Source organism: Labrus mixtus, chromosome 5 (assembly GCF_963584025.1).
Source record: "Labrus mixtus chromosome 5, fLabMix1.1, whole genome shotgun sequence".
NCBI classification, from domain to species: Eukaryota; Metazoa; Chordata; class Actinopteri; order Labriformes; family Labridae; genus Labrus; species Labrus mixtus.
The window spans coordinates 27,652,173-27,674,705 of NC_083616.1; the positions used below are offsets into that span (position 1 = coordinate 27,652,173).

Consider the following 22,533-nt stretch of genomic DNA (forward strand, 5'->3'; position numbering starts at 1 on the left):
AGGACTAATAAGAGAATTTTGAAGTGATTCTGTGTTGTACGGGGAGCCAATGGAGTGTTTTTAGGACAGGAGTGATATGATCAAATTTTCTTGTGTGTGTCAGGCCTCTGGATGCTGAATTTTGAATCAGTTGGAGTCGTCTGATAGATTGTTTGGATAACTTGGCTTACAGTAATCAAAAACTGGTGGAGAATGCATGGACACATTTTTCTGCGTCTGTTTGGGATATGAAGGATTGGAGTTTTGATATGTTCTTTAAATGGTAAAATGCTGTTCTGGTAATGTTGGAGATATGATTTTCAAAGCTAAGGTCGGAGTCTAAAATAATTCCAAGATTTCTGGCCTGCTCTCTGTATTTAATGGAATTTGATGTGAGGTGTATATGGATGTGTTGTCTCTGAGTTTTTGGACCAAAAAATAGTAATTCAGTCTTGTCTGTGTTGTGTTTTAAAAAGTTTCTGAACATCCAGGAGTTGATATCTTTTATACAATCTGTAAGTTTGTCAATGGAGCTCAGATCATCATATGAAAGGGAAATGTATACCTGTGTGTCATCAGCATATGAATGGTATGATATGTTGTGTTTATTCATGATTGTACTAAGTGGGAGCATGTATAGATTAAAAAGCAGTGGCCCACGGACTGATCCTTATGGAACCCCAGAGAGAACCTTTCTTTCTTTGGATTTAAAATTGCCTAGGGAAATATTACATTTCCTGTCTTTTAAAAATGATGTGAACCAGTAGAGAACAGTGGTTCACTGAGGGGCGTCCAAAATGGCCAAGTCGGGGTGTGACATGAAATGTAAAAGTGCTTTGAGAAGTCTGAAGACTAGAAAAAAAAGCTGAAGTCCAGTTACACTCAGTTATGTTATTTCTCTTGCACTAGTTTAAAACCAATAATTAGAAATACCTCATATTGGTAATAGAAGGTAAAGCTGGTTATTATTTGTCTCCTCTCAGAGTGCATTCAGAGCTTCTCTGTGGTTTTGGACAATGTTGGGTCCAACATGTCTAGAGATCTGCTGCTGATGCTGGTGGAGACCATCTCAGGTTTGGACGACAGTTTTTACAGTCTGGAGATCATCCTGGAGAGCAACAGAGCTGTGGTCACCTTTAAAAGCCCCGCAGGTACGAAAATAACACAAGACTGAAATAATACATATTTTTATGTACTGTCCTGTATATGTTTGTTTGTTTTGCATTTTTATGTTCTAGGTTCAAGGCAAATTCCCTTAGGGGCAATAAAGGTTTCATTAATTCATCAATCAAAAAGACATAAGTGTGCAGTGAGAATGTAAAGACATGAACATGTTGTTTTCTAGATATTTCTGCAGGTAAAATGAGAGAAGAGTAAAAAATAATGTAACAAAGTTCAGTAGTCCTCGTCACCACAAATGCATCTGCACACATCCGAAATCGGTTTATAATTCATGAACCAGTTCAAGCTGACATTCGAGGCACAAATACACGGCAAAAAGACATTGGCACAAGTTTTACCTCCACTTCTCTTTCTGCAAAGACTCATCTTAAAATCATCATCAGCGCTCAGAGGCAAAGGCAAAGTCAAAATATTAGATTTTACAGACCTTGAAACAGTTCTGATTTAGCTTAAGACCTCGTTAACTGCTAACAAACAGGTTAATCCAGAGTATTTTGCAGATGTGGAGAAGTTTCTCACTGTGAGTCAGACCAGCCAGAAGCTGCAGAAACACAAACTGACCGCCTGGAAGTTAGAGGAAACAAAGAGCGTCCGAGTGGAGAGTCTTCCTTCTGCTGTGGTTGAAGGTAAAAGTGATTTAATCCCAGTAAAGAGGTCTGTGGTTAGAGGACGTCCTGTTGACATGTTTTGGAATAAATGTGTCTAATAAGTTTTCTGTCTGCATTTGTTGTTCTCAAAACGTATTTCTGATGATTTTGCAGACCTGTTGGAGCTGTTCTTTGAGAAGAACTGGGCTCTGCCAGAGAACATCACCATGGTCCCAGATGAAGAGGCTGCCATTGTCACTTTCGTTGACCCCAAAGGTTTTCCATTCAGCTTTACTAATTACTCACTGTTATTTGGTCAAGAGTGTTCTTTAAGCCCAAAGACCAAAAACTGTTAGGCTAAAAGTAACTATCCAATACACTCGGATCTGACTGTTGAGCCTTTGATTGGTTCATGATGGACACTACAGGTAGGATCCAACAACCTCCAAGAGGCAACCTCTGAGGCTGGAATATAAAGTCGACATGGACACGCAAAAAATGTGGCAATTTTTTGGCCACTTGAGTCTTACTAATAGAGGGAGACAATGCCTAAATAACAAGCACCAACCTACAGTGTTTGTAAATTAAGCTAATGTGGAAGAGCAAAGAAACTGCAGTTCCTCAAGTGTCCACTTGGGGCTGTCCGCAAAAGTCAAGGATTCCCCATTAGCTCCCATTTTAAAAAGTCATTTTTCACATCAGAAATGGTAATGTTTACAGTCTGGTTCATGTTGAAATTGGTCTGAATAGTTCAGGTCTTTATCAACACAAACTGTACAGCGAAGGCGGGGTTTACCATTCTGTTTTTATTTTATCAAGGTTAATGATCATAAAGCATGTGGTTTGTAAAAAAAACTTTACAGGGTTTGAATTTCTTTTATAACTCATTTATTCTGATAATATAAAGGCTAAGAGATGTGCATAACTAGGAATAATTACGGGCGTGCCTGTGATGACTGACAGGTGGGCGCTTTGCAGCCAGTGATTCATTCAAGTGCATTTATGAACACAACACACCACCACCCAAACATGTGCAGCTGATGGATACATCCTTTGAACTCAGACATACAGAGTTAGTCATGCAGCGTCACTTGATCAGAGCATTGACTCTTTATAAAAAGGATCAAAGCAGCAAACCAGACGAGCATACTATAAGTCAGTAGTTTTTAGAGTTGGTCTCCACAGACTTTAGGAAACATACTGTATGTCTGTAAGTACGAGTGCATATGATGTTGTTTACTAAAGTAGATGGTTTCCTAAGTTGGTCTGATAGCTGGAGAGGTGCCAGATCACTTCCTGAGCATTGCCAAGGTGCCCTTGAGCAAGGCACCACCCCCCCCTAACATGGCTGCATTCAAAAAACAAAAGTCAAGGCTTCACAAATGTTGTAAACAAAACAATGGGTGAATAACACGCTAAACAGACCTAAGCCAAACGCAAACTTTAAAGCAAAGGGGTCAGCAGACTTTAGGCAAAATTGTATATCCTATGACCTGGATGACTAATCTTCATTCATGAGTACTAATCAACTACTTACTCTAGCGTTCTGTTTTTATCTGCAGTTGTGAAAAACATTTGCATCAAACAAGACTACATGATTGGATCCACTCCTGTCAAGGTGTATCCATACTACGAGTCCCTTGGCACCGCCCTTTATGGAAAAGAACGACCAACATGGAAAATGCCTGAGCCTTTCACAGAGGGTGTTCATCCCGTCATCTGTCATCCGTCATCAAACTCCCAGAAGTTAACCATTACAGGGCTCTCTGCAGCAGTTTCCAAGACTAAGGCATGGATCTTGGAGCGAAATGTGGGTAGGGGTTAGTGCTGGGCGATATATCGTGAAGTTCGATTCGATAGATATTTAATTAATGTTTGATATGGAAAAGAAAACATCGACTTTATTTTTTAAACTACTTCAAAGTTTTCTAGCGATATTTCGTTGCTCCGCGAGATTTCCACGGCAGCGCTTGTTGCACGGAGACGAAAGGGCGGAGGAGACTCCGCTCCTGCCGCTTACTAGCCTAGCTCTTGTAAGCGACCAACACGGAGGAGGAAGAGAAAGATGCGAGCGAGGCCGAATTACTTCCAAAAAAAGGGCACATAACGCTGGACTCGACATTATAACTGGCCCGCTGGCCCGGATGAATGATTGACAGAGTCCAGCTGATTGCACATTCCGCTGGCGGCTTCACTGCAGTCACTCCCGCGAGCGTGCTCGCTACTCTCGAACTGTACACTCGCACACAGATTTTAGCACATGTTTTCTCTACTAAAAAACACGTTTGGTAAAACGTTTTTTAAAACCATCAGATCCCGACAAAAGCCAAGCTTAAATCATCATTCAAAGGAAAAAAATCACTGGAAGAGTCGAGAGTGACAGCAGGGCATGACGAAAACAGAACGGAGAAAAGTTTCAGCCACAGTGGCAGACAGCTGGAGGAGCTGGAACACACTGCAGCTAAATTTCCCCTTAAAGTTAAAGACTAGATCCTGGTAAAAATAAAAGTTATTCACAAAGTATCTTAGCCCTTAAGAGAGCTCCTAAAGTAAAGATCTCAGGATGAAGAGTTTCTCACAGAGAAGAAAGAAGGAGAGAAAGGTGATCATAACAATACCAGCTCTATCACAGCCTCACATTAATATCAGATTAAGTAGACACTTAATAAACATGAGCACATAAATATTAGAAAAATACACAATATTTTTATAATTAGAGCTCAATTAATTAAATAAAAGTTGTAATTTAATTTTGCATCTGAATGGTTCAAGAGTAAATTGGTGACTGTTATTTTTCGAATCAAAAGTAACGTTCCTGGGCCAGCGGCTACAATGGTCGGGCCACTGATCTTTTTTGTTATACAGTAGAGATTCAGTTTTATAGGCTACATTTATAAACTTTAATACGATAAATATCGAGTCATATCGAATATCGACATTAGGCAACAGAATATCGTGATATCAAATTTAGGCTATATCGCCCAGCATCTGTTCACATCCCATGGCATCAGTGCCATCTTCAGTGTTGAAAGCAGGGGGGTTTTGCTGTTGTCAGTTCTGAGGGTGCTCTTGCTGATGCAGAGAGAAAGATAAATGAGAGTTTAACAGTCATGATGCTGGATGTGGAAGACCAGTCAGTTCTGAATCTTCCCAACTGGGTTGATCTAAACCGACAGCTTTTGGACACTTACAACTCTTCAAAGATGAGAACAGTGACCATCCAGATCTACCCTGGAAGACAAGATCAAATAATGATAGAATAAAGATATATATCCAAGACGAGATAGTCAGAGTGATAATGCTCGTTGTGATCCATGTAGCACACTCTGCAGGAGACAGAGAACTGCTGGAGCAATACGATGATACTCAAATGAAATTATATTTGACTGATGAATACATTTAGTAATATCTGGGATAAAATTAGTTGAGTTTGTCTCTACTTTGCTTATTTACTGAGACACAGAAAAAACAGTATTTAGCAGTTTCTACATAAAATAGATTTATTTTGTACTGTTCGGTTTTCCTTTCGTCATTTTATTCTTTGTGAATGTTATTGTTTTTCTTTCTCTTTTCAGAGTCCAACGAGTGACGATGATGTCCCAGGTGAATCTGCTTTATTTGTTTTATTTTATGGTTAAAGTGTCTTTTAAGGTGTTCTGCTTTAAATGATCAGTTCTGGGTTGTTATTCTCGTCTTCAACACCAGAAGCTCAGTAATCTTTCTATTTGTACTTTCTGACTCATGAATTTTTATAGAATAGAATAAAATAAAATAGAAAGTTTATTTATAAAGCACATTTCATTACAGGTAAGCTCAATGTGCTTTACATTGATGATAAAAACATAGGAATACGAGAGACAAATAGCTGTCTCAACCATCATGAATATGATACAGAAATCAAATTAGGAACAAAACAAAATGAAAGAAACCCTTACACATACCCACACATACATAAAGAGTAATTATTTGTATGCTTGAGAGAAAAGATAGGTTTTGAGTTTAGCTTTAAAAGTAGAGACAGTTGGGATGGACCTCAGGCCAGCAGGTAGTTTGTTCCAGAGAGAAGGACCACAGTAACTAAAGACCCCCTCTCCGGACTTTGATCTGATTCTGGGTAAGACTAACAGACCTTCACTTGATGACCTGAGGGCCCTGGTAGGGTTGTAGTCTGTGAGCAGGTCAGAAATATACAGAACCATTAAGTCCTTTATGGACTAATAAGAGAATTTTGAAAGTGATTCTGTGTTGTACGGGGAGCCAATGGAGTGTTTTTAGGACAGGAGTGATATGATCAAATTTTCTTGTGTGTGTCAGGCCTCTGGATGCTGAATTTTGAATCAGTTGGAGTCGTCTGATAGATTGTTTGGATAACTTGGCTTACAGTAATCAAAAACTGGTGGAGAATGCATGGACACATTTTTCTGCGTCTGTTTGGGATATGAAGGATTGGAGTTTTGATATGTTCTTTAAATGGTAAAATGCTGTTCTGGTAATGTTGGAGATATGATTTTCAAAGCTAAGGTCGGAGTCTAAAATAATTCCAAGATTTCTGGCCTGCTCTCTGTATTTAATGGAATTTGATGTGAGGTGTATATGGATGTGTTGTCTCTGAGTTTTTGGACCAAAAAATAGTAATTCAGTCTTGTCTGTGTTGTGTTTTAAAAAGTTTCTGAACATCCAGGAGTTGATATCTTTTATACAATCTGTAAGTTTGTCAATGGAGCTCAGATCATCATATGAAAGGGAAATGTATACCTGTGTGTCATCAGCATATGAATGGTATGATATGTTGTGTTTATTCATGATTGTACTAAGTGGGAGCATGTATAGATTAAAAAGCAGTGGCCCACGGACTGATCCTTATGGAACCCCAGAGAGAACCTTTCTTTCTTTGGATTTAAAATTGCCTAGGGAAATATTACATTTCCTGTCTTTTAAAAATGATGTGAACCAGTAGAGAACAGTGGTTCACTGAGGGGCGTCCAAAATGGCCAAGTCGGGGTGTGACATGAAATGTAAAAGTGCTTTGAGAAGTCTGAAGACTAGAAAAAAAAGCTGAAGTCCAGTTACACTCAGTTATGTTATTTCTCTTGCACTAGTTTAAAACCAATAATTAGAAATACCTCATATTGGTAATAGAAGGTAAAGCTGGTTATTATTTGTCTCCTCTCAGAGTGCATTCAGAGCTTCTCTGTGGTTTTGGACAATGTTGGGTCCAACATGTCTAGAGATCTGCTGCTGATGCTGGTGGAGACCATCTCAGGTTTGGACGACAGTTTTTACAGTCTGGAGATCATCCTGGAGAGCAACAGAGCTGTGGTCACCTTTAAAAGCCCCGCAGGTACGAAAATAACACAAGACTGAAATAATACATATTTTTATGTACTGTCCTGTATATGTTTGTTTGTTTTGCATTTTTATGTTCTAGGTTCAAGGCAAATTCCCTTAGGGGCAATAAAGGTTTCATTAATTCATCAATCAAAAAGACATAAGTGTGCAGTGAGAATGTAAAGACATGAACATGTTGTTTTCTAGATATTTCTGCAGGTAAAATGAGAGAAGAGTAAAAAATAATGTAACAAAGTTCAGTAGTCCTCGTCACCACAAATGCATCTGCACACATCCGAAATCGGTTTATAATTCATGAACCAGTTCAAGCTGACATTCGAGGCACAAATACACGGCAAAAAGACATTGGCACAAGTTTTACCTCCACTTCTCTTTCTGCAAAGACTCATCTTAAAATCATAACTCTGAAAAATAGTGTTCAGTAATGAAAGGGACCCCTTCAACCGCTGAACATTTTTACACACCACACCTTTAGCCTTCATGGCACCACAGACACTCCTAGACACAGTATTACATGCAGCTGCCCCAAGAGGGGTGCAGGTCTGTGAGTGCCACGCCTTACAATAAGAAAAAATGTCAGTCTACCATAAGGCCCCATGTCCACCTAGGGTTTGTTCTGGGCAGAAAAGCGCTGGCTGTGCGCTCAGGAGTGCTTGCATGAAGCATTTGTGTGCTGAGAAGAAAAGCGCTGCAGGTCCGTTTTGGTTCTATGACAACAGTCTGTTGACCGCTGTGTGACCGACACTACTCTGATACTTTTTACTGATTGTTTTTTATTTTAGATTATATGTTTCCCGATCAGACACGGAGCAAGGACGATGTGGGCACAAAACACGATCTTTAGGCGGCAAAACTACAGAGAATAGCATATATTTGGAAAAGAGCTTCTTTTGAAAAGTTGAAAGATTTTTAACTTGAGCGCTCGGAGCAGCTCGGAAAAAAGACGCTGAGCGCTTCGCTTCTCCTCCAGGCAGCCACCTGCAGCTGCTAACGCTCTCTCTTCAAAAAAATGAAAACAGACACTCTAGGTAAGTGTCAGAAAACACTAGGTGAACACGGTGCCTGAAAGACACACTTTGACAGAAGACAACAAATCCAGTGAATATCACAAAGGCAAAGTCAAAATATTAGATTTTACAGACCTTGAAACAGTTCTGATTTAGCTTAAGACCTCGTTAACTGCTAACAAACAGGTTAATCCAGAGTATTTTGCAGATGTGGAGAAGTTTCTCACTGTGAGTCAGACCAGCCAGAAGCTGCAGAAACACAAACTGACCGCCTGGAAGTTAGAGGAAACAAAGAGCGTCCGAGTGGAGAGTCTTCCTTCTGCTGTGATTGAAGGTAAAAGTGATTTAATCCCAGTCAAGAGGTCTGTGGTTAGAGGACGTCCTGACATGTTTTGGAATAAATGTGTCTAATAAGTTTTCTGTCTGCATTTGTTGTTCTCAAAATGTATTTCTGATGATTTTGCAGACCTGTTGGAGCTGTTCTTTGAGAAGAACTGGGCTCTGCCAGAGAACATCACCATGGTCCCAGATGAAGAGGCTGCCATTGTCACTTTCGTTGACCCCAAAGGTTTTCCATTCAGCTTTACTAATTACTCACTGTTATTTGGTCAAGAGTGTTCTTTAAGCCCAAAGACTAAAAACCGTTTGGCTAAAAGTAACTATCCAATACACTCGGATCTGACTGTTGAGCCTTTGATTGGTTCATGATGGACACTACAGGTAGGATCTAACAACCTCCAAGAGGCAACCTCTGAGGCTGGAATATAAAGTCGACATGGACACGCAAAAAATGTGGCAATTTTTTGGCCACTTCAGTCTTACTAATAGAGGGAGACAATGCCTAAATAACAAGCACCAACCTACAGTGTTTGTAAATTAAGCTAATGTGGAAGAGCAAAGAAACTGCAGTTCCTCAAGTGTCCACTTGGGGCTGTCCGCAAAAGTCAAGGCTTCCCCATTAGCTCCCATTTTAAAAAGTCATTTTTCACATCAGAAATGGTAATGTTTACAGTCTGGTTCATGTTGAAATTGGTCTGAATAGTTCAGGTCTTTATCAACACAAACTGTACAGCGAAGGCAGGGTTTACCATTCTGTTTTTATTTTATCAAGGTTAATGATCATAAAGCATGTGGTTTGTAAAAAAACTTTACAGGGTTTGAATTTCTTTTATAACTCATTTATTCTGATAATATAAAGGCTAAGAGATGTGCATAACTAGGAATAATTACGGGCGTGCCTGTGATGACTGACAGGTGGGCGCTTTGCAGCCAGTGATTCATTCAAGTGCATTTATGAACACAACACACCACCACCCAAACATGTGCAGCTGATGGATACATCCTTTGAACTCAGACATACAGAGTTAGTCATGCAGCGTCACTTGATCAGAGCATTGACTCTTTATAAAAAGGATCAAAGCAGCAAACCAGACGAGCATACTATAAGTCAGTAGTTTTTAGAGTTGGTCTCCACAGACTTTAGGAAACATACTGTATGTCTGTAAGTACGAGTGCATATGATGTTGTTTACTAAAGTAGATGGTTTCCTAAGTTGGTCTGATAGCTGGAGAGGTGCCAGATCACTTCCTGAGCATTGCCAAGGTGCCCTTGAGCAAGGCACCACCCCCCCCTAACATGGCTGCATTCGAAAAACAAAAGTCAAGGCTTCACAAATGTTGTAAACAAAACAATGGGTGAATAACACGCTAAACAGACCTAAGCCAAACGCAAACTTTAAAGCAAAGGGGAAAGCAGACTTTAGGCAAAATTGTATATCCTATGACCTGGATGACTAATCTTCATTCATGAGTACTAATCAACTACTTACTCTAGCGTTCTGTTTTTATCTGCAGTTGTGAAAAACATTTGCATCAAACAAGACTACATGATTGGATCCACTCCTGTCAAGGTGTATCCATACTACGAGTCCCTTGGCACCGCCCTTTATGGAAAAGAACGACCAACATGGAAGATGCCTGAGCCTTTCACAGAGGGTGTTCATCCCGTCATCTGGAAGTTTCTCCAGATGAAGAAACTGTCTAACAAAATCAACAACCTGATGCGTCCATACTTCTGCAGCGTGAACATGGAAAACCCTGAAGTGAAGCTAAGCCCTATCCCAAATTTTTTGAGGCAGAAAGGTCTAACCGCCCAACAAGTCGATATGTGGAAGAGCACTGCTCAAGACGCCTTCCGTCAGCACATGTCTCAGTACACTGCATTCGAATGTACAACAAACAGACCTGCATGGAAAGCTGCAGAGAAAGATGTCCGTTCCATCGTCAGGGAAGATGCCCACCTTGTTTTGGATGCATCCAGGGGGGTTTTGACCGTGGCAGGGAAAGCTGACAATGTAAAAACATTCAGGGTGTCTGTGGAGAACATCGTTAGTAAAGCCTTGAGTCAGATTGAACGGCAGACAAATGGAGTCTCTGAAGTAATGGACTTGTCCCCTGCACTTTTCTACATCCTGCAGCAGGAAGGAATTCAGAAAGCTACACAGGACATTTCCCTTGAGATGAACCTGTCCTATGATAAAAACTCCCAGAATTTAACCATTACAGGGTTCTCTGCAGAGGTTTCCAAAACTAAGGCATGGATCTTGGAGAGAAATGTGGGTAGGAGTAAAAAACAGATAGAACTTCATTCAGGTCTTTTAGACTTTCTCAAGACCGTGGATCCCATGGACATGTCACACCATCTGTTCACATCCCATGGCATCAGTGCCATCTTCAGTGTTGAAAGCAAGGGGGTTTTGCTGTTGGGGAGTTCTGAGGGTGCTCTTGCTGGTGCAGAGAGAAAGATAAATGCAAGTTTAACAGTCATGATGCTGGATGTGGAAGACCAGGCAGTTCTGAATCTTCCCAACTGGGTTGATCTAAACCGACAGCTTTTGGACACTTACAACTCTTCAAAAAAGAAAACAGTGACCATCCAGATCTACCCTGGAAGACAAGATCAAATAACGGTGGCAGGCTTCCTGAATCCAGTGAAAGAGGTCAGTCGTAATCTGAGTGAATTCATTAAGTGCTACTCCCGAATTGAAGAAAGAATTCGTTTGCAGTCTGCTGTCATTGAGTTCATTAACAAGAAAAAAACACTAGAATGGTCCAGCATTGCAAAAGACAATGATGTGAAAGTGAATTTGGATCCACTAAGGCAAAGAATCTATATCACTGGGGCTCGTCTCCATGTCCAGAAAGCCAAATCCTGCCTTGAGGAACTGACCAGTTCTCTCTTTAGTGACAACCTGAGAATGAATAAGCCTGGAGCAAAGAAGTATTTCCAATCTCAAGAAAACTGGTTTCAGGTTAGTATAATGTCAGAGTTCAGTTGTGTGGTGATGCTTCATCCAGAGAATCAAGAGGAAGAGGAGGAAGAGAACTATGAGGATGAAAATGGCTTTATTTACTGCAAAGTGAAGACTGCCGGTGGAGTCCTGGTGTCTGTAAGCAAAGCAGACATTTGTCATTTTGGAGTCGACGCGGTGGTTAATGCAGCTAATGAGGAATTGCAGCACATTGGCGGCCTGGCTCTGGCGATGCTCAAAGCTGCAGGACCAGAGCTGCAGAAAATCAGCAACAACTATGTCTCCAAAAATGGAAAACTACGTCCCAGTGATGCCATCGTAACAAGTGCTTGTAACCTACCTTGCAAGTACATCGTACATGCAGTTGGTCCTCGGTTCTCTGACTACGACAAGAAGACCGCAGTCTCCCGTCTGAAGCTTGCAGTTAGAGAAAGTCTGAGAAAAGCAGTAAGTGTGAACTGCTCCACCGTTGCGCTACCAGCCATTAGCTCAGGTCTGTTTGGCTTTCCTGTTGACCTCTGCGCTGAGACCATAGCTGAGGCAGTGCGGGAATACTGCGACAGTCCAGAAAGCCGAGGATCATTGACTGAGATTCACTTGGTAGACAACAATGATAACACTGTGAGGGTCCTGGCAGCAGCTTTCAACAAAGAGTTCAGTGATCTTGGACCAACTATGACTATACCACCGCAGTCAGGAGGACAAAGTTCAAGGGCTTCAGGGTAAATTGTATATTTTTTTTAATTATAGTATTAGAAGATACAACTGGGCTTTGGATTTGGTTTAATGTTTAATAATTTAATGTTTCACCTTTTAAGAAATAGACTGACAGTATTTCTTTTTGTTTAAAAGTTAGTCATCCGCCCTCCCTTAGTCCATCAGTCTGTCCCTTCTTTGTGTTTAATGTAGGCTAGCAGAGGCATACTGCTAGCAAATAAATCTATATTTTCAAAGATTTATGTGCACTGATTGTTACCACTCACACATCCGTGTGATAAATTTGAACGTACTGACACTAACTTGTTAGCTTAGCTTAACACAGAAGATAACATGCTAGCTAGAATGATAGCCATCTGTCAGCCAACAGACTAGTTTAGATTATGAAAGAGATGGGACAGAGAATAGATATATTTAGCTAAATACACAACATACAAGATGTAAATCAAAGACTTGTGACAAGTTGGGTCTGTGTTTGAACATGATTTTCTACTTTACAGCAGGTATCAACGGGGCAGAGGTCGAGGTGGACAATGGCAGTCACCAAGGGGCCATCAGTTTAATGAAAAAGGAGGACAAGGATATCAAGGAGTGAGTGCATGTCTGACTGTGTCTACGTGGAGCTCCTGCTATGCCATGCTCTCTGTCTCTCACTATGAAAAGGGCTTATGTTTTGCTGTAGATAGGGTCATAATTGATTAAATTAAATCCCGGATCACTGAAGCTCCTTTTCAACATCAGAGTCAGCAAAGAAATAAGAGTTATTGCTTCGATCAGAGGGGGCGAAAAACTACAAATTTAAAGGCAGGGTTGGTCATTTTCTAAAACTAATATGATGTTGAAAGTAGCATTCCCTCAGTGCTCCGTCTACACCCACCCCCTCCCCTCTGTGCTCCCTGAAAAGCCTCTCACTTACATGCGCGAGCGCCATTACTCCAGAAACAGACCTCAGCTCATCGCTTGCATTGTGTATTGTGACTATTTTACTACTCGACGACAACGACAAACTCACAGTATACACTCTGTCATCGGTTTTAGTGTGGGCTAGTGCACGCAAGCATAGAGAGCGAGCAGGGAGACAGGGAGCAGCTGATTGGTTCATCAGATTGGTACCTCATGGCAGACATTGGTCGAAGTTTTTACAGGCTTACAACGGCATAAAACCATTCAACACTAAAAATAAAGCACTTTCATGTTATATATAAAAGAATCTGGGTTCAGTCATATAATTTATATATATGATGATTATCAGAAAGTAAAAATGTATTAAAACAACTCTAGTCCAAAGTGTTCTGCTTGTCTTCTACGGTGAGCATAGTTTTGTGAAACCATATTCAAGCAGGCTTGTTTTATTTTTTGCAGTACAACAGTTCATGCATTTGCATAAACCAGCTCTTCCCAATCTCACTAGTTACCGTTATCACTCTGGTTATGCACATTAAAGGGTTCATTGACAGACTGCTCCTTTAAAGTTGCTTGTACACCCACCCTTTTGTTTTTCAGCGTTTCACCAGAGACTTTAAAGGTCAGACAGGTCAGAGAAACTTCCAACATGAAGCCCCGGAGTTCAGCCATCCAGCGGGGCAATCATTCCGCCAATCACTGCAGTCTTCAGGTATGAGGCATCCGACACTATTCATTTAAACATTATCTCTTAAATAGATTTTATGTCCAAGAAAACTTTTAAATAGACAGACAAAACTAACATTACTTATTGTAAGTAAAGATTTATAAATTAAAGTACTGGTTTAAACGCACAATATGTAAATTCCACCGCCGGAGGGCCCCGTCATCGAAACAATAACAAAAGATGATGTCGATGCTTCAGGGGAATCACAAAAGTGATTCTCTTTGCTATGATTAAAGCCGCCTTAAAATCCAATCATGAGCCCACTATGTGTGTCTGTGTCTGTGTGTGTGTGTGTGTTTGTTTGTGTGTGTCAGCCTCCTTCGGTCAGGTGGGGTCCCCATCTCTAGGCGTGTACCAGATGCAGATGGGCACTCTGACCCTCGAGGTATCGTCTGGAGACATCACCAAGGAGACGTGTGATGTCATCATCAACGCCTCCAATCAAACATTTAACCTTCAATCAGGTGATCTATATCTATCTATCTATATATCTATATCTTTTCTCTGTTTGTCTTGGCATGATCATCATAACACGAGTATTTCACTAAACATCACGTCTTCTTAAGTCATAACTTTTCTCACCTAAACTATTTTAAGTATGTTGGGGTTGTATCAAGTCAACTTTGGTTATATTCTTTAATAATTATTTCTAATTATTAATAATATAAATAGGCGCTAGTCCGTTGTTATGATACGAGAAGACCATTTTCACACTGCTGCCGCGCACCACTTGTATAAATCCAGAAGTACAAGTAGAAAACAGCTGAAACACACTAAACACATTTAATAAATAAATAAAAAATCTCATCCATGATGGCGTGAAATCTGATGTTAGAGTTCATTCTTTATACTTTAGAAATCCTCATCTTTCTTTTTTATTCACAATCTATGGTATGAACCAGCTTGTCCAGTAAGAGGCAGGTCAATTTTTTATTTTATTATTTTCTTTTTTATTTGAATCTTTACCACACACAGAGTGAGGTGACATGAACAAAAGTACATCTCTTTGTGTCATATTTGGGTCAAATTGATTTGGACTAATTTGGGTCAAATTAATTTGGACTCCATGGTCTTAAGGGTGGAGTATTTTTGTAATTATTAGTAATTAGTATTTAGTAATATTTTTTGTGGTAAAGTTATTGTGAATGATTGATGAATTCTGGTTCTGTGAAACCTCATACAAAGCTGAGTCTTTCACTAGTGACCTGAAGGGCACTGTGAGTTGTAAACAGCTGATGACAGTCAGCGTTAGTGTAACCAACACCAACTCTCCACCAATGTTGGTGCCTGGTTCCTAGGTCTATAGTCTTTATAGTCTTCTCTTTGCTTGTTGAGCGTGGACTCGACGTGTCTGGACTCTTCCAGCTGTTGTTTTTGAAGCCTGGAGAAGTTTTCCTCAGATTTCCGGAGAGCTACGGCCAGCACGTGCTTCTCCTCCACACTCTTTATGTAGTTGTTCAAAGTGTCCTTCAGCTCATCTTGAAGCTTTCCACTGGTGATCCTTTCTCTCTCAGAGGCAATTTGATCAACTCTCTGCTGCAACTCAGAGTTCTTCGTCTGTTGCTTTGTGAGTGCGTCTTCAAGTTGTGTCCGTCTTTTCTTGCTCTCCAGCTCATGTGCATTGAGTGCGTCTACTGTGCGCTCCAGCATATCAACGGAAGACTTCTTCTCCGCAAAACGTTCAGAGAGGGAGCAATACTTTGACTTAAGTTTGTCATACTTTCTCTCTGCATCCTGGAATTTATGCCTGATATCTGCATTCTCCATCTTCAGTGTCTGCACGTTGTACATGACACGCTCTGAGGACACAGAGGCTTCTCTTAGCTGGGTTGTCTGGAGTTTTAGAGATTCAACCTCAGCCTGGCTTTTTAAAATCATCTCCTCACAGTGCTTCTGTTGAATTTTGATGGAAGACCTTAACCCTTCTTCCATATTTAGGCTTTTTTCTAATGCCAGAGTCTTCTCAGAGAGCTCTGCTTCTAGCCTCTGAATCTTTTCATTTGCTTCTGAATACCTGGCCTTCATCAGTTCCTCCTCAAATCTTCTACGTTCTCCGTCTTCCTGAAGCTGTTTTTGTGCAAGCTGGCACTCGTCCAGGACAATCTTCAGCGTTTCGTTCTCAGAATTCAGATCATGGCTTTTCTGTGTCAGAAATTCTACTTCCTTCAAGAGTGAACAGTTATTGGCTTGTTCCTCTTTGAAGTCGGAGGCCTGCTGGTTCACTTTCTCCTGCAGGGAGGAAACAATGTGGTCCTTGCCTTCAATTTCAATTTCAAGACTCTGATTATTGTTGAGTAGGGATTTGATTTCTTTGTTTTTCTGCAGAATTTTGTTCTTCTGCTCATCAATGTGTCTTCTTAGTTGCTTGTTTTCAGCACAATTGTCCTTCTCACGCTTTTCTGATTCTTCTTGCAGACTCTGCAATTGCTCCAGATGATCTGTGAGCTTCTCAATCGCAGTATTTTTCTGTTCAAGCTCAGCGGTCAACTCACAGGTCTTGTTATCCAGCCTTGCAAGCCGGCACTCGGTCAGGGCAGCCTCAAGTTCGTCCTGCAGCCTGGTATTCTCAGAAGTTAGTTCTAGGAATTTCTGATTATTGATATCCAGGGATTTTATTTCTTTGTCTTTTTCAAGACTTTTCTTGTGCTGCTCGACGAGTTGGGCTTCGAGCTCAGAGCACATTTCACTGACTTTGTCTGTCAGTTTTTGCTTGGACCACTTCAGTTCTTTCTGAGACTTTTTACAATCAGCCAATTTGGCATTTAATCTCTCAATTTCAACACTGAAACTGCGTGTGTTAGCTTGCTCCTCCTCTAGAGCCTTTAAAAGCGCTTCTTTTTGTTTTCGCTCCTCCTCCAGGGCTTTATTCTCATGAGATCTGGCGGTTTTTTCAAGAGGTACTATGTCTCTTTTCTTCTTCCTCAGATCATCTTGGAGATCAGCATATTGCTGTGATCTCTCCGATCTGGCAGATCCATCAGATCTGGTAATTATCTGAGAGCTATCTGATCTTTTAGATCTATGAGATTTCTCAGATCCATCTGATTTCTCAGATATGTCTAAGCCTCTTGATGTATCCAAGAAATTTGATACCTCCCAGCAGTCCATCTCCAAGTTCTCAGATCTCGTTGGTATTTTTTCTTCAACAACCTCTGATCTCTCCGATCTGCCACATCCATCAGGTCTCGTAATTGTCTGAGATCTCTTAGAGCTATCTGATCTTTTAGATCTATGAGATTTCTCAGATCCATCTGATTTCTCAGATATGTCTAAGCCTCTTGATGTATCCAAGAAATTTGATACCTCCCAGCAGTCCATCTCCAAGTTCTCAGATCTCGTTGGTATTTTTTCTTCAACAACCTCTGATCTCTCCGATCTGCCACATCCATCAGGTCTCGTAATTGTCTGAGATCTCTTAGAGCTATCTGATCTTTTAGATCTATGAGATTTCTCAGAGCCATCTGATTTCTCAGATATGTCTAAGCCTCTTGATGTATCCAAGAAATTTGATACCTCCCAGCAGTCCATCTCCAAGTTCTCAGATCTCGTTGGTATCTTTTCTTCAACAACCTCTGATCTCTCCAATCTGCCACATCCATCAGGTCTCGTAATTGTCTGAGATCTCTTAGAGCTATCTGATCTTTTAGATCTATTAGATTTCTCAGCGCTATCTGATATCTCCAATATGTCCACGCATCTTGAAGTATCCAAGAAATTTGATATCTCCAAGCTTTCCAAGTACTCCAAGTCCTCGGATCTCTTCGGTATCTTTTCTTCAACAACCTCTGATCTCTCCGATCTGCCACATCCATCAGGTCTCGTAATTCTCTGAGATTTCTCAGATCTATCTGATATCTCCGATATGTCGCTGTCCGTTGCGTCCAAACATCCTGACACCTCAGAGCATTCTGAAATCTCCCAGCTATCTGAGGTCTCAGAATAGCCTGTTTTCGCCCAGGTGACATGTTTGCCTGATCGGTTGTCGGTCATTTTCTTAGCTTTAAGAAAAGACTTTGCCTTACTGTTAATACTGAATTAAAAGTAGCTGGGATTAAACCAACAGTTAAGAAGTGTTCTCTGGTAATTCAAGAAGCTTCCTACAGACTAATGCTGAAAGCAGGAGACCTTATAGACTTTTAGAGTTCTGGAATCCAGATCAAAGCTCTTTGATGTGTCATCATGATACATTCCATCTTAATGGGCCAGTTCACACATTTAAAACAAAACAAAACACAAACAAAACCAGCATTCTCTCCCTTTACTTGAATGTAAAGACCAATCCGGGGGAAACCAGAAGTTGACAAGCCGCCATTACTGCTGTTGGGGTTGTATCAAGTCAACTTTGGTTATATTCTTTAATAATTATTTTTAATTATTAATAATATAAATAAAATATCATTAAACTGTGTTTAATCTCGTTTTGGGGCACCACCCTGTACTCAGGGAAATATAACCAAAATATCACTCAAATCAGTCTCAGATTAGTTATTTAATTACTAATATTATTAATAATTAATAACTATATTTAATAAATTAGTCTCCGTCTTGGGTCTCCGAGCACTTCAAGTCGACGCGTGGAAAGAGATTGAACGAGGGGAGTCTCAGAGTTTTATCACCTGGCCGCCTTCCTGTGGGGTCTCCCTCAGGTTCCGGTCCCCCCTTTACGTCACACGTAGGTGTGAAGTACCGCAGGGGATTCTGGGATAAAGAGTCCTTTTAGGCCTCTTTGTGATCTCATTAAATAACTCAAAGGCCCAAGTCCATGGTTTGACTGTCCTAAGCCTGCGTGGCCCAACAAGTATTTCAAAGTGTTGGTAAAAGCCTGTCATTTAGGATTTTTTCAGGCGGATTTAAAGAGAAATAAAAAGCAGGAGGGTGATTGTACCATCACAATGAGGAATGATTTGGGGAATTGTGATACTTGCAATGCTACTATCACCTTTTATTATTAACTTACATAACCTTAAAGCTTAGGTTGTGCGTATTTAAGAACCAGAAACATTTGAAAAATCCCAATAAATGACATCAAAATAGGCAAATGATTAAATTATCTACTGGCAGATCGTTTCAGATTCAGAAGGGTTAATTCATTAGGAGAGTCTGTTCCCCAGCTGAGAACCACTTTCTTGCAGTTTGTTTAAATAAAATGCATTACTGTTCATGTTAAAGCTTCATTATAATACTTTTGTTCTCTTATTAAATCTTAGGAGTGTCCAAGGCGATCTTAGACAGCGCTGGAATGAGTGTTCAGATGGAGTGCGCACAAATAGGTATGTAGCTGGAGATCTTAACTGATCTCAGAGTGTCCTAAAGATATCAACATACCATCTGTGCACCGGACCACACCTTATTTTAAGACCAACACACCCATGAGTGCTAACATGGTCCAAAGTTCAATTGCTATAGAGGTGATGTGGATTCCCGTTGTTGATATGTTTGATGATGAAGAAATTCGCCGTTGAGACTGACTTGCTTTCAAACAAAATTGTTTATTAACAAGATACAGAATCACTGAACACGTCTGCTCAGGAGAGACAAGAAGCCAATACCGATCTCTCCCAAACATACACACAATGTCACAGGACACATGAGGACATCTGTTTGTTTTTTAGGACAACCCCTATTACTTCAACAGCAGGGGTTTCTGCCTTAGTCATAAGTATGTCATAAACTTAAAGGCCAACACAGGTCACAGGTACAATCTCCTGTCTAGATGTCCCTGGGCAACCCTCTGGACATAAGGGTCCATTTGTTCACATTCCACTGTGGGGGATCCTAGCTTTGCTCTAAACATTTCCTGACACTCATAACTCATCCTGCGAACAACACCTCTAAACAACCATTCCACTGAAGGAAACCCCTTTAACAGATGTGTGCAGTATACACTTAAAGATCACTATAATATCTCTGTCCTAGATATTTAAGACACTTCAGAGGGTTGCAGGGATGACGTATTTTTGTTGGCCAACCCAGAAGTTAGCACTGCCCTGTACACTTGTGACTTTTATTACTATTGATGAGTATCAGTGACCTGTTTATATTCTTGTTGACTCAGCACTTTATTCTGTCTGTACTGGAAGCTGCTAAGAGCATCAGTCAATGATCACTGTTGTTACTCCAAGGCGGCTATATTCAGTGTCTCTTTCATTTGACCTTGTTAGCTTAACAAATGTCTTTAGACCTTTGTCTTTCAGTAAATGCCTTGCAGAAAAACCAGTCGCCCTTTGGGGACAAATAAAGGTGAAGTTGAGTTGAACTGGTTCCTATGGCAAAAAGCCTCTGGGTTTTTTCCACTGGTTTCTGGCAAAGAAAGAGTTGAAAAGCCTTTTTTTTAAAGAAATTAAAGGGTTAAATGTGTGCGAAAAGTTACAGATGAAGGCAACAGAAAAGAGGAAGCTGTTCAGCAGGACTTGCTCCTACGATACCAAAGCGTGAAGTGAACTCTAATGAGAAGTATTGTTTTTTTCTCTATCAGTGCCTCGCAGGCGGAGAGGGGCTGAGGAGAATGGTTACTCCCACTCGCACGCAGGAGTGGACACCACTTGAATTAAACCGAGTTTACTTAATAAGATTAAGAATAAGAACTTTAAACATATAAAAGTCAGCATACTTACATTTAGATATACATTTCTATCAGAAATTGATGTTGGTCGCGTCAGACATTAGATATTTCTATCAGGTTCACACTGAAATGAGAATCGCATCACCTGGAGGGGATCAGTTAATTCCAGTCAGTATGTTATAGCAGTCGACATCATTAATAAGACACATTAATAAAATATGAAAAATATAAAATGGTGTCTTTAAATAACACCTTCTATAGCTAATGATAAACAAAATTGTAACCTCCTGAACGTGGTTTTAAGGCTTACATGTTCATGGAAACTCCAACTACGAGATGGCAGTAGTGCTCCACACTAAAGTCTGATAAAAAATTAATTTTCCCATTTGTTCATTTAATATCGGATTGGAAACGTAATCAGATGACTTCAAGATGACAATTACATATATAAACCAAAAACACATACATTTTCATTGGATGAGGAATTAAACGTGTTGACTTGAGACATATAGTCCTTGAGCAGAGATTGAATGGTTATCTTGAGGTACTCCAGAGGTCTTAGTTAACCAGTTGTTAGCAACCGCCTTTTGTAAAACTTAAAAACACTTTAAAATTCACAACTGGGGCACTTCCAGATGTATTTTATGTCGTACAAAAATACCTTAAAATCTCTGAAGCTTGTCTTTACCACCTTATTTCGAGCATCTAACCAAAAACTCATTCTACAATCCCATAGACTTTGAGACGATGGAACCAGAAGTGCTAAAATTCATACTGATTTCCGGTATTTAGGAATCATTACTGTCCCACTATATTTACACGACATTCCCTTTCAGACGGGTGATCCACTAGTGCCGTAACGAAGTTCCACAGTTATTACGCCCTTGTACCTACACATTGCATCTGTAACTATATTGGTATCCCAGTGGGTGATACACATTTCATTATAGCGCTGTTAAAGCGTGAGAGGAACGGCAAGTGAGCACACAGCTGGAGCACTTAGCACACAAGGCGCAACAGTTTTAGTTTGAAGAACAACTTTATTATGAACTACAAGTGTTGCTGGAGCTTTTTTGACAGCTTCAAGACTTTTTTCATTCTCCATGCACCTTGGAAGTTGATGAAGTTAGAAAACCCTTCTCTGCTTCTGCAATGGCTCTTTGTCTTTTGTACCTGTTGCTCATCCACATGTAAAATAGATTACATCAGTAGGGTATCTGTCCTGGGGAAGTATGTTTTACTAGACTTTGTTATAAGTGTTGTTTGTTTCCTGTCTGTAGTGAGTTCTCCTGGTTACCAACCTAGTTCAATGATCGTGACGTCAGCCGGGCAGCTGCCGAGCAGAAACATCATCCACATCGTTGGGCAGAGCGATCCCGTGAAGATCAAAGAAATGGTTTACTCAGTGCTCAAGATCTGCGAGGAAAACAAGTTCAAGTCTGTCGCCTTCCCGGCCCTGGGAACAGGTCAGTGCAAAAAAAAAAACATGTCTGTCTCTGTGTGTAGTTATTACTTATTGACAGAGAAACTTTGTTTATATCATTACTTATGATAACTCTCCTCTCGAAGGGACTGAACTGGTTTCTCTCAAACATTTCCCTTTTCATCTTTTGTGTTGTTTTCTTCAATTTGTCATTTATATAATTTCACTGGTTCCCCATGCAGCTATGTTGCTTGAATCAATACTAGGGCTGCATGATTAATCGTGAAAAAATCACGATCTTGATTCTCACATGGTGATTCTCTTGTTCCTATTTCTCTCATAAGCTTCACTCATGCTGCACTCGCATCAGTGTTTCCCACAAATAGACGATACTCAGGCTACCCAGGTACATTAATAGCCACACAAGTAGCCTATCCCGTTAATGCACCTGAGGTGCAGCGCTCCTGTCATGTCAAAAGCTACTCATGACTTGGTTTTGTTACGTTTCTGCAGCTGCCGATGTGATTATTCTCTCTATTGGTTTTGCTTCATCTTAATAACAAGCCTCCACATCAGGCTCACCTGTTGTGAAGACTGAGACGCAAGAGAAACTTTGTTAAACGGGAGTTGTGTTGCACGGAGCTTCTGAAGGCTCAGTTAAGAAAAAATAAAAAGCCGTTTGCAATTCAGTAGCCACGCTTTACAAGTCCTAATTACCAAACTGTTGCCACGGTTTCATAAATAGTGCGCAAAATCTATGGACTCAGTGTGGACCGTTAATTATTTC

The 22,533-nt window shown here is 40.4% G+C and overlaps 1 protein-coding gene across 1 annotated transcript in view; it reads left to right on the plus strand.

The window, feature by feature from the left end:
* The window catches only part of LOC132974814 (protein mono-ADP-ribosyltransferase PARP14-like), a 76,668-nt gene that overhangs the window by 19,061 nt on the left and 35,074 nt on the right, over positions 1-22,533 (plus strand). Inside the window, exons 9-18 of the mRNA XM_061039087.1 lie at positions 938-1,130; positions 1,662-1,787; positions 1,923-2,024; positions 3,311-3,558; positions 5,324-5,351; positions 6,922-7,089; positions 8,313-8,438; positions 8,571-8,672; positions 9,958-12,136; positions 12,632-12,726. Coding sequence (XP_060895070.1) covers positions 938-1,130; positions 1,662-1,787; positions 1,923-2,024; positions 3,311-3,558; positions 5,324-5,351; positions 6,922-7,089; positions 8,313-8,438; positions 8,571-8,672; positions 9,958-12,136; positions 12,632-12,726 — 3,367 coding nt within the window. The remainder of the gene's footprint in view (positions 1-937; positions 1,131-1,661; positions 1,788-1,922; positions 2,025-3,310; positions 3,559-5,323; positions 5,352-6,921; positions 7,090-8,312; positions 8,439-8,570; positions 8,673-9,957; positions 12,137-12,631; positions 12,727-22,533) is intronic.